The 13081-nt window shown below is 36.1% G+C and overlaps 1 protein-coding gene across 1 annotated transcript in view; it reads left to right on the top strand.

Moving 5' to 3' along the window:
- Enpep (glutamyl aminopeptidase) overlaps positions 1-13081 on the top strand; it is an 84229-nt gene that overhangs the window by 50422 nt on the left and 20726 nt on the right. Inside the window, exons 11-13 of the mRNA XM_046458947.2 lie at positions 201-280; positions 8697-8833; positions 8976-9031. Coding sequence (XP_046314903.1) covers positions 201-280; positions 8697-8833; positions 8976-9031 — 273 coding nt within the window. The remainder of the gene's footprint in view (positions 1-200; positions 281-8696; positions 8834-8975; positions 9032-13081) is intronic.

Here is a 13081-nt window from a genome sequence, read left to right as displayed (position 1 = left end):
TTTCCACAGTTCATAAATTTATAGACATTGAGAGCAGTTACCTGAACTATTTTTATTACTAAAGTATGATTTATTAACTGTATTGGTTGCATACTATACATTGGATGATCATATAAGGAAAACATGTTTGTCTTGATTTTTATTTTTGATTTTTTATCGTTTAGTAATAAAGTTAAATTTTTCTCTTTTAAAAATTTTAGTTACACATGGAATATTCCAATTAAATTGACTGAAAATGATGTACCACTCAGTGCCTTCTACAATAGGTCAGAAAAAGAAGGTAAATATTATCAATTGATTGATTTATTCTTTGAATTGGTGTTCTACATTAAATTAAGTGTGGAGAGTTACCCATAAGCTGAAAATCAAATAAATTTTAGCTTAAAGAAACCTCTTAAATAATTTATTGATGATTATAAATCTTTATCTGCAATAATGACTTTTCTACTTTGAGATTTTTTTTTTAATCATTTACCGAGATTGACATACCCAGCCTTGGGAGATCAAAGTATAAGTTTGCTTCCTTCCCTTCATCTTTCCCTCTCTCTCTCTCTTCCTTTCTTCCATTTTTATCTTTTTATCAAACAAGTAAGTCATTGAATTTCTTAAAATGTTATGTGGCAGGCTTGGGTTTTTTTTTTAATGTTCTCATTAAATTAGACCAATCATTTTCTGAAAATTTATCTCTTGTTCTCTCCATTGATTTGTCTTTTTCTTACTTGAAAAATTCTAAAGTTATATAGAAACAAGGAGACATTATCATAGACCTCCACGTCACCAAAAAATAAAAATAAATAAATAAGACAGGTTTTAGCACTAATCCCAGAAGAATCTTGCTTTTAATACTTTTACCGATGTACTTGTTTTATGTCTAAAAACTTGTCTTTTATTTTTATTTTGCAGTCCTGGGGTTTGAACTCTGGGCCTCTTGCATGCTAGGCAAGTGCCCTTCACTAAACTATATCCCCAGCCCTTTTTATTTATTATTTTGAGACAGGGCTGTCACTAAATTCCTCAGGCTAGCCTTGAACGTCTGATTCTCCTGTCTTAGCCTTCAGAGTCTCTGGATTTACAGGCATGTGTCACTGCACTCAACTCAAAACAATTCTTACGTAAGACAAACTAGACTGTGTCCTTTGCTCCATTCCATCAGGACTTGGTCTCAGGAGAGCACTGGGCATACACTTTCACCTGTGGCTTCTTAAGGCCAAGCAGATCATTTGTCTGTGGTTATGGTTTGGGTATAAGTTGTTCCCCAAATGCTCATGTGTGAAACAACGCAGGAAGGTTCAGAGGAGAAATGATTGAGTTGAAGTCTCAACCCAATCAGTGACTTAATCCCCCTGAGTGGGATTAACTGAGTGGTAACTGAAGTGGTAGGGTGTGGCTGGAGGAGGTGGGAATTAGGGCGTGGCTTTGGGGTATATATTTGTATCTGGAGAGTGGAAGTCTCTCCATTTTCTGTTTGTCATGTTAGCTGCTTCCCTCTACTATATTCTTCCGCCATGATGTTGGGCCTCATTTAGAGCCCCCAGGAATAGAATTGGCCTTCTGTGGACTAAGACCTCTGAAACCATGAGCCCTCAAATAAACTTTTCCTCCTTTAAAATTGCTCTGGTCAGATCCTTTAGTCACAGCAGTGAAAAAGCTGCATATGCCTATAACATCCCAAAATGTTAATTATGTCTGAGTTCATCTGGCAAGTAAATTTTATTCTTTATTCTAGTTGATTTTTTTAAATCAGCTTTATTGAGGTATAAGTTGCATACCTTTAAATTTACCCATTATTTTCTTATTTTACAGTGCTGGAGATTGAACTCATGACCTTACACATGCACAGCACACACTCTATCACTAAGCTCCATCCCACTCCACAGTTCATCCATTTAAAGTAAAATCCAATTTTTTTTGTTGTTGTTGTATATTCACAGTCATATCAGCACAGGCAATTTAGAGCATTTTTATTACCTCAGAAAGAAACCCTACCTTTATCTATCATCTCTCCATCCTCCCATGCCTCAGCCCAAATTGAACACTAATCAACTTTCTACATCTATAGGTTTACCTCTTCTGTACATTTAATGTAAATGAAATTACATATATATAATTATATATAATTTATATATAAATAGCATTTTTAATCTTTTTTCATTTAGCTTAATGTTTCCATGGTTCTTCCTAGTTGTAGCATGTATCAGCATTTCATTCATTTTTATTGCCAAATTATATTCCATTATATGGATATGTGACCTTTCTTTATACATTTATCAACTGACAGATATTTGAATCATTTGTACCTTCATCTCTTGTCAGTAGTGCTGCTATAATCATTTATGTATAAGTTTCTCTGTAACTTCCCTAGGTTTTTTCCCACTTTTTTTAAAAAAAACTTGTATTATAAAATCTTTTGTGATTTTTAGATTTACTATAAACTCTACCAGCTTTGCTATTATGGAAGTAAGACTCTTCTTTAGGCTCTTCTTGACAGGAATTGCTATCACAATGAAACTTTCCCTTTATCATTTATGGTAACAATTATTATAGCATTGTGGTCAACATTCTGAATTTCCAAATCAATACCATTCTGTCTCAGTATTTGTATTCATTTAGGTTGTGATTGAATACTAAGCTATATCTCTTGTGGTCTGTCTTCCCACCATTTTCAGATTCCTAAGCACATTTACCAAAGGAAAATGGAAAAGACAGAAAGAACACACTAAAGAATATGTAACAGCCCTGGTAAAAGACATAAGAGAAGGTTAGGATTTCATTGAGAGGTTTAACTTTTTACCACATTTTCCCCCCAGTGGTCACTATGTTTAATGAAGGTTGCAAGAATGTCTTGGAAGCAGCTTAATTTGCTGTTTACAAATTTAAAAGCATGAATAATTCATCTATCCTTACAGTTTACCCAGCATTTTCATGGACTTAGGATCCTATAGCAGTGAATTTTCAAGATAACTAAAGCTCACTCTAATACTTCATAAGTAAATTTTAAGAGTTCAGAATAAACAACCTTCTAATATTTATTGTGTACTCATTAGATAGATTTGGAATGTTGAATTTGATCCCTTAATTAATCAGTTATTTCTTTCAAGCCAGTATTTATTAAAGCTAACTTACATGCCAGATACAGGGGTAGGCCTGGAGATAATGTGAGAGTAGGGGAGAAGCATGACCCCTTACCCTTGTGTGGACAGTTGTCCAGGGCTAGGTCAGCAGGTAGATACAATACTGTCCTAAGTGGCTGGTGTGGTAACTGAAAATAGTGAAGGGAACACACAGGACAAGCACCAGCCCAGATGTGGGGGATCAGGGAAGATTACTAAAGAAAAGGATTTCTAGGCCAAGAGTTCAGGGGCTACTGATAGAGTATAAATGGATGACAGGATTGATGGAGTCTTTGGGGTCCCTGTACTCTGAACAGGGAGTGTTAGCATAGAAAAGAGAGAGGGAGCTCTCAAACCCCTTTCTATCCTTGAAGTATTATGTTTAACACATTTTTTTTTTTCTGTAACTATTGACTTATCTTTGTCTCTCCTCCCATGGAGTATTCCTTGAGGAAAAGAAACTTATCCCTTATCTGTTGCTGTTGTTGCTGTTCCTGGCCACTTAGCCAGAAACAAACTAGACATCTCTTCCTACTTCAAAGTGCCTGCTCCATTTTTAGGCTATGCAATAAGTTCCTGTTTCCTGTTTGAGAACATCTTCAGCTCTCGGCTCAGAGCACAGATGACGAACATGTCCTGAGTGTACTGAATGGGTAACCAGCTCATGTTACCAATCCTGCTGCCCTCCTCTTGGTTTCTTTGATGATTCATCAGTTAGAAACTCCCCAGGCAATAGTGGCACATCCCCCCTTCCCACCCCAGATCTTTTTTATTTACATTCTTATTTTAAGCATTAGAAAAAAATTAAACATGTACTCTCTAACCAAAGACGAATGATCGAGGACCTCTATCACAAACCTGTTCAGGCTATTCCAAGGTGCCCTAAAAACCTTTCCTTTTAAACTATAGTTACTAACTAGATCCTCTTTTAAATGAATTTATCTCTGTTAAAATGAATTTATTCTTACCAAAATATAATATGTTTCTTTATCCTCAATGCTGTTATTTCCTCGTTGGGATTTTATTATAAACATAGTCCTTCTCAGGACTTTCTCTGTAGTATATTTTATGCTGCCGTTTCATTTGTCATTGTTCCTTTATGTTTCCAACAAAATCATTGTCATTTAAGCTTCCTATGCTCTCTTTTTTCTTTTTCAATTAACCTTTAAGCTTTCCGAAGACACAAACTGCACCTCATGTTTTTTGTCCCCTGTCCACTCTTATTACTAGTGCTAGGCACATCCTGAGAGTTTGGTGAGTCCTCGCTTAATGGACTGTCGCCAGTGTATGTTTTTGTAACCTATCTTTCTTTAGTATCAGATACTATTTTCGCTATTGTCAATGCTTCTACCTTTAGTGTTACATGGACCTTTTTACTTCTAATTTGCCTCTTTCTAATATTTAGTGTGATCTTGGGTAATCACCTTGCTAAAACATAATATTTTTAAATAGGCATCCATAAATATATAGGATCTGAGGCCTAGGAGAGATATAGACAGGTTTTATAGCTCTAACTTTCAGATTCAACTATCACTGGATACTTTAATAACCATTCTGATTATCATAAAAACAGGGTTTACTAAAAATTAATAATGGCTATATTTAAATATTTATTACCAAAATAATGGTGAGCATGTAATTTTATATACAATGACAAAAAGCAAAGGTCTTCATTTTTTCAGCCTGAGCCTCATGGAATGTGCAAACTTTGGATGATTATGGACACCATTTTGGTGGTTTGGAAACTCAAGTTTGTTTTTTCAGCCCTGGTCAACCAAGTCTTGGAAGATTTATTCACCCAAACCAAACATACAAGAGATTAACCAAGAATGCTAATTTGTTAATTTACCCACAGATAAAATATCCTGGCCTAGTAAACCAGCATACTCATGTCAGCTAATTGGTGTCTCTTCCCAGGGGAAAAGTTTACTTAGTAAGGATTAGGGCAGAGTTAAGGTAAATCAGTTATTTTAAGATGTCATCAAACTGTGATAGCCTGATATATTGCATCCTCTAGGTGACCGTAATTATTTTACTTAGAAACTATCAATAGTAGCCTGATGCAATAAAGTTTCTTGTTTGTGCAAGAGTCCAAAGAAGGTATTTCTGACTTGCCATCTCTCTTGGGTGGCTCTCCATCAAATAACAATCCTGTTTTCTTCCTTCTTCTGATCCATCCCCTCTTGGATGTTAGAATTCCTTGCTAGATCTTTTGTATCTGGGCAGAAACAGAGGAAGTTAATTTAGAGACTAGGCCTAGAAGTGCATCTATTGCTTCTGCCCACATATTATGACCAGTTCTCAATGTGTGCTTCTACCTAACTGCAAGGAGGCTAAGACGTACAATTTAGCTCTGTACCCAGGAGGAAAAGGGAACAGTGTGGTGAGCCACTAACAAGTCCCTGCCATATACACTGTTCTCTATAGGACCAGAACTGTCAACAAGCCTGGAACACCTGTGCCATCTCAGTTGGGCCCCTTCCCTGGGCAGACACTGGCAGATCTTCACTAAGACTCTTTTGCAATTTTTCTTCCCAGTTGCCAGAATCATCACCACTGACAATCCTTCCCCATGACAGGAAGATTGGCATTTTCTCAGACTCCTGCTTGTTTCATATTAAAACTACACCTTTCTTTCTAGGAAGATTGTAATAAACTATTTGTGAGATTTGGGAGAGACCCTATAATTATTGCTGATATAATCATTAATACTTTCTTGATTGGGCATTTTGTTGTAAACATTATCCAATTTGACAATGGACCATGTTACCTTTAGTTTCAGAGATTGAAATGTTCTTCCTTGACCCCACAAACGGACAATGCATTCCTGTTGGAAATTTTTAGCTCTTTAAGTTTATTTTGTGTATCATGAGTCAAAAAGTACTGCTCTTGAGTCTTTCGTTTTACTAGTAAGTGATGCACAAAATTTAAAAAGATGTAAATTCTGTCATTACATGCTAAAATTTAATCTGCTCAAAGAAATAGTGCAATACAGCCTTTATAAAGAAAAACATTTCATTCTTTAGGAATATCAGGTTATTGCAAGCTGTCTTCTTGTCTAAAATTTGTTATAATTATTTATAAAAAATAGTAACATTAAAGAATGATTGTATATGCTCTTTTGGAAAAGGTAATTATCAGTCTCCATAAAAAACAACAACACTGCTCTTAATAGTCAGAAAAAAAAACTAATAAAAAGTAAATGGAGAAACAAAAAAAGAAACACACCCGTACTTCTCTGTGTCACCAGGAATAGGCTCAATATTTTAGTCCTACTTACTTCATTATGTAACTAAACCGCCAGACAGTATTTTGCTGCTGACAACTGTTCTGAAAGTAGCATGAACTTGGAAAGTCCTTAACTACTAACTTCCTGGATCTCAGCTTCCTCATCTATAAAGTGAGAAAAATCACAGTGACTCTAGACAGGCTTAACTGGAGACATATAAAGCACACTAAAATACTGCAGTATTTAGATGGATTGCCAGGAACTTCTCAATGTTATTTATATTTGCTTTGCTATTTATAGAACTGGCAGCCTATCCCCTTTCATAATAATGGAGATAGCTACCATCTGTTGGACACATAACTATGTGTCCAACGCTTTACCTATGTTATCTTATTTAATCTTTGCAACAGGCCTGGGGGATTTTTATCCCTGTTTTACTCCTATTGAATGGGGACACAGGAGTCAAGTGATCTGGCCAAAGTGACAGGGCTACTAAGCCACAGAGAAAAGACTTCATCCTAAGTCTTTCGGACTCCAAAGTTCATATTCTTTCTTCTGTAACATATGGCTTTCTGCTTAGCAAGAGACTCTCCTCCTGATACAAACATTCAGAGTATAAGGTTGCCAAAAGATTAGCTTCCTTTCAACAACTTGTCCATGGGAGAATGACAAAGAAAGATTAATACTACATGAGTGAGGTAAGGGTTTATAATTTGTCAAGTACCTACTCTGAAAGTTCCTAAAGAAACGTATTGTCTTGTTGAAGAGCTTGCTCATATATTATGAAAAACTACTGTGTCCTGGATACATTCCAGACCTTGCAAACACTTCCAAAAGTTCAATCATCTTTCCTCCCAAACTGACTTACCTTTCTCTGTTCTCTAATGGCAACATCATTATTCATCCAATCATGCAAGCCCTTTTCCCTTCCTCCAACTGTCCACATCAGGTCAGAAGAAGGATTGTGTTGGTCTTACCTGTAATCACCTCCTGTTTTCATCGTCTCTGCCTCATCCTTTCTTGCCCTTCATTATAACAATGGATTCTAAATGAGTCTTCTTTTCTCTAGAAGGTCCTCCAAAATATCTCCCATAAAATGACCTTTCTAGAAAACAGACTTGAGCATGTTATTTTCCTGCTTAAAAACCTTCCTTATCTTTCCATCTCTCAGAAGGTGAATTCTCCATGCATGATCTTCATTGCCAGCTTCATCTTCTGTTTTCCAGTATTTTCTCCATTGTCATTACACTCAACTAGTTGAAATTCCTCAAATATACTAAGCATCCTCACGTCATTATTTAAATTGGATATTGTCCATGCAAACAAAAAGCATAGGAATTGGAAAGTTATGCTAACAAATATTGGTCATGTCAGAACATAGCTATGATTTTAAGTGTATATGCTTAATTTAAAACATAAGTCTCTATTGCTTTAGTATTGGGCTTCACAGCCCATTTTATTTCTCTAACTTTGTAGTGACTTCACTCTAAATATGGGGAAGATATTGAGAATGAGATGTGACTTCCTTTACCCTCTGTAAATATTGGATGTAACTTTAGAAAGTTAATTTGATGAATCCAATGATGAAAAAATGTTGTTATAATCATAATAAGGAGGTAAAAGATCTTACCAAGATAAACAAAATTAAAAGAAAAATTATGACAAGTATTAAAAAATCAAGAATGTTCCATTTGGATTCTAATTCATTTGCAGGTCTTCTTGACACTTTAAAAGCTTTACCAAGGCTAGGGATGTAGTTCACTGGTAGAGCACTTGCCCAGAGAACATAGGCCTTGGTTTCAATGCCCAGCACTGCAAAGAAAGGAGAAAAAAATAAAAAGGAGGACTACTGATTCTCAAATCATTTTTCTTAGCAATAGCCATTTTCATCAGTTTCAATGGTTGGTTTCAAATGTTTACATTTTTATCCTCTCCCCAGGCAGCCACAATAAACACTTTTCATGTAATGAATCCATTGTGACTTGGAATATATGGACTATCCCAGAAGGCATAGGCTTCTCTGTCTTTAGGCGTTGTTTTATTTTATTAAAGGATTGGCCAGCATAGAATTATTTCATTCATTTGGCAAGCTTCTGCCAGTAAGAAATGTAAGTCACAAACAACAGGACACTTATTGACATTACTTATTTCTTTTTCAGCTTATTCACCCCAGTGACATTCTAAAGTTAGGCAACTAAATAAGAATTAGGCTTTGGGGCTTTGGATCCAAATCAAAACTTGACTCCTTGAGCTAATATTTCTTTTATTTTCTTTTCTTTCTGCCCTCTGGGTCTAATTTCTCTGGGTTTACAGTATATGCAAACATGTTTCTCATTAGTGTTTATTTACTACCATAGGAATCAGTTTGAACCCTTATGATCCTAGTGGAAATACTTTTCTCAAAATAAATCCAGATCATATTGGGTTTTATCGTGTAAATTATGAAAAACTAACTTGGGACCGGATCACTGAGGAGCTTCTCTTAAACCACTCGGTAAGAGACAGCAATGGTTATGAATTGTTTTATTTTTATTCTAAGAATAGCATTTTAATGAATGATATTAATTTTTCTCAACACATTTTCATTTAACTATGTTTCTTTTTTTTACTTCTTTTTTTTCCCTCATTTTTCCCAGCAATTTTCTTCGGCTGACCGTGCAAGTTTTATTGATGATGCTTTTGCCTTGGCAAGGTAGGTTTTATAATGAGATCGGATCATTTAAGATATTGTGGGTTTTCCCATAAATATTTGCTTAAATGAATTACAACATTTAAGTATTAATCAATTTTAGTTTAAAATAGTCAAGCCAACATTTTAAACATCATTGTTTTTATTGGCCCTCTTTTTAAAAAAGTTTATGTGTTCCTCATAACCAAACTGCTGATATTAGCCTGTCACTTATACACAAAAACCCACACACCCTATTGACTTTGAGTATGGGTTGTTCTGGATCCGAGGCCTTGGGCTAATTAGGAGTGATATTTGCAAAGGCTCAAAAGTGTACCTTCACAATTTGATTTAATAAAAAGGTAACCAATGTGTTTTATTAATTTGGTTTCATGACCCCAAGCTCATTGTAAAACTTGCCTAGAATTGTCAAATCTTGTTCAGGTCATTGAGCCATGGTGTGCCACGATTTATCAGAATTAAGATTCCATTTAAGAAATTTGTCTCTATTTTTTATTTCTCATGATCTGAAGGTAATCTGCATGTAGAAAAATACAATCAACACAAATTAAGGGAAGAGAGGATTCTTAACCATGGTAACTCTAAATTTTTTTCAGATAGTTGAACACTAGTTGGTTGTTCAACAAGTATTTATTAAGTTCCCAATACTTTGCAGAAGTTGGAGACACAGCCCATTTTATTTCTCTAACTTTGCAGTGACTTCACTCTAAATATGGGGAAGATATTGAGAATGAGATGTGACTTCCTTATGTAGCCTCCCATGGCTCCTTTGTCTGGGTTGGGTGTTCCTCTTTTGGGTACCTTCTTCTCCCACAGTATTAAATCAACATTATTTATTAGTTGTCCATTTCACCCATGAAATAAAAGTTTCATGAGGGTAGGCACCCAAACCCAGCTCATGGCTGCATGTGGCTGTTAAAGTTGATGCTCAATAAATATTGCCTACAGGGATGGCTGGTATAGATGGCTGGCAGGATCTATAACAGCAGCAAAAGGCAGAGGAGAAGTATTTTTTACATGGACTTCCTGAACAGCATATTAGAAGTCAGAAAACCTTGGCATTTTTCAAGGAAGAAATAATCGGTTAAAAAGCAGGCTTTTGAACTTGATTAAAATCCTGATTTCATGTAAACTTAAGTCTTCTAACCTCTCTCTGGTTCAATTTCCTTATTAGTAAAATGGAGATGAACTTATAAGGCTATTGTGAGGAATAAATGAGATAGACATAAATCACCCATCATATGACTTTTCTGGCAGAAAGTGCTCAGTAAATTGTATTACTTGACCAAAATGCATAAACTATTGATTATTAGCAGCAAAGATAAGATACATTTAGAAAAGTGATTCTGAATTTGTAGTCTTTATAGGTGGTGTAGAATATGATGCTCTTTAGTGAATTCTCAAGTTTAATCTGCCAGATATGTAACAGATTAATTTTTTCATTTCATTACAATATGCGATTTGCTCATTTAATGAATATGCATTGAGTACCTACTAGGTATAAAGCACTGTGTACACCCTGGGAGACTAAGTAGTAAAAGAAGATGACTGATAAGGATTTTTAAACATAACAGAATTATTTAGAATTTTTTGTTTTCTGGAAAACTCTCCAGATGCACTGTGTACCATGACCTTTTCCCAAACTTAGCCTCTGTTAGAATTACAATGAATTGCAGTATCTTTATCATTTAATTCCCATCACAACACAATGCAGATTGCTCTTTTTGTTCTGAGATGAAGGGAACAGCTCTTGAATACTTCTCTCAGGAACTGGATATAAAGCAAATAGCTCAAACTATAGAAAAGACCTTTTTTGCATTTCTCAGCTCCTTAGCCATGACCTCATAAAATTTTTAAGAAATTTGGGAAGGAAGAAAGTGAAACTAATTTAAAAAGCAAACCATATGTAGAATCACACCACCGCAGAGCTGGAAATACCTGAGTTAACACCTGGCCCAGTTTCCTTCTACAACATATGAAGAGAACTCGATTAAGAGAGGAGCAGACTCCACCAAGGCTGGTGACAGCTGTGTCCTTTCCACTCGGAAACTTTAGGAGGGAAGAAATGTGCAATTAAGCAGATAAGTACCTGTGGAAGGATTAGAGTTTACACAGGTCTATTGAGGTGTTAAAAAAATTAACTTTATGTTTAATAATCAGGCTGGGCACAGTGGGGTACCCACCTGTAATCCCAGCAATTTTGGAAGCTAATGTAGGAGGATCAAAAATTCCAGGCTAGCCTCAGCAAATTAGTGAGATCCTATTTCAAAATAAAAAAACAAAAGGGCTGGGGATGTAGCTCAGTGGTAGAATGCCCCTAAGTTCAATCCTGAAAGAAAGGAAGGAGAAAGGAGGGGAGGAGGGAAGGAAAGAATATAGGAGGGAAGGAAGTAAGGGGGAAGGGGGAAAAGAAAGAAAATTCTCAACCAAGTCTGACCTTCAAATCTAGTTTTTTTTTTATTGACTTAACAAATGTGGTTTGAAACCCAACATTGAGTAAGACTGTTTTCTGGTGTTGAGTTCCATAGAAGGAGAGACTGAAGTGGAGGTTCTTTTACAAATCATGAGATTTGGGGTAGGAGGGCAGGAAAAGGGTAGGAGGAAAATGGGGCCCAAGATGTCCTCTCATCTGAAGTCTGGCTTTGCCAGATTCTAGCAGGAAGCTATGAATTGTAGGGGAGCAAGTTCAACTTGAGGGAAGCTGTTTGGCCTTTTGTATTTCTGAATTGACAACCCTTGGAAATGGGTGGCTGTTGCACAATTTCTTTGGCAAGATGGATGTGTTTGGCCAAGGGCTATTTTCTGGAGAAGGCAGAGCCAGGAACCCACAGATCACCATGAAGGAATCTGGCGCAGGCCCTCCGAATGTGTTTGTCTTTCTTTCTTTCTTTTTTGGTATCAGGGATTGAACCCAGGAGTGCTTAACCACTGAGCCCATCTCCAGCCCTTTTTATTTTTTATTTTGGGACGGGGTCTTGCTAAATTGCTTAGGACCTCCCTAAATTGCTCAGACTGGCTTTGAACTTGAGATCCTCCTGCCTCAGCCTCCCGGGCAGCTGGGATTACAGGCATGCTCCACCATGCCTGTCTTTGTCTTAAAAACCATTTTTAGAGTAGAGCAAGCAGATTGGGGGAGGGAGGAGAGGAGGGAAAGGGAAAGCACTGTGGAATGAGATTGATCAAATTATGTATATGTACAAATATGGCATAATGAATCCCACAATTATGTATAATTATAATGCACCAATTAAAATTTAAAAAAAAAAACTTCTTAGCACTTGTTCCCAATAAGCCATATCAGCATTGTCTGGGAACTTAGGAGAAATGCAAATTCTTGGGCCCTACCCAAAAACTACTGAATCAGAAACTCTGGGAGTGGGGCCAAACAGTTATGTATTTAATAAGCCTTCCAGGTGTTGCTAGTGTGTGCTTAAATTTGAGAATTCTGGCTCTAAATAATACTGCTCTTCTGATTCAGTAAATGGAAACTTCAAAGTAAGGTGCTTTGAGGAAAATGAAAAGTTGGTTGTCAATTCAGAAATACAAAAGACCAACCAGCTGGACTTCCCTTAAGCTGGACTCACTCCCCTACAATTCAATGTTTCCTAGTGGAATCTGACAAAGCTTAACTTCAATTAATACTTTTAAATATATATACATACATACATATATATGTATGTATATATATTTAGTTGCAGATGAACACAATACCTTTATTTTATTTATTTATTTTTATGTGGTGCTGAGGATCAAACCCAGTACCTTACATGTGCTAGGCAAGCGCTGTACCACTGAGCCACAATCATAGCATTCCATGAATACTTTAATTCTTTAAGTATTATCCATGTAATTATTATCAACCAGCAACAATTCACTCCCTGTCCAGTGTTCTGGTTCTGTGACTCAGACATCAAGAAAATCAGCAATACCAGAGTAGAACCACTGCATATCAAGTGTACTGGGAAAAAAAATAATAGACTAGGATATTAATTTTTCAAAGAACGTGAATATATCGTATTTAGATCCTTGGTTTTCCTCCTTCTTCCCAGTTAG

This window comes from Marmota monax, unplaced genomic scaffold, assembly GCF_021218885.2.
Source record: "Marmota monax isolate L192 unplaced genomic scaffold, Marmota_monax_Labrador192_F-V1.1 WCK01_AAM20220418_F8-fsc00002, whole genome shotgun sequence".
Lineage (NCBI taxonomy): Eukaryota > Metazoa > Chordata > Mammalia > Rodentia > Sciuridae > Marmota > Marmota monax.
Note: the sequence above shows the minus strand (reverse complement) of the source record. Positions and strands in the feature narration are given on the sequence as shown.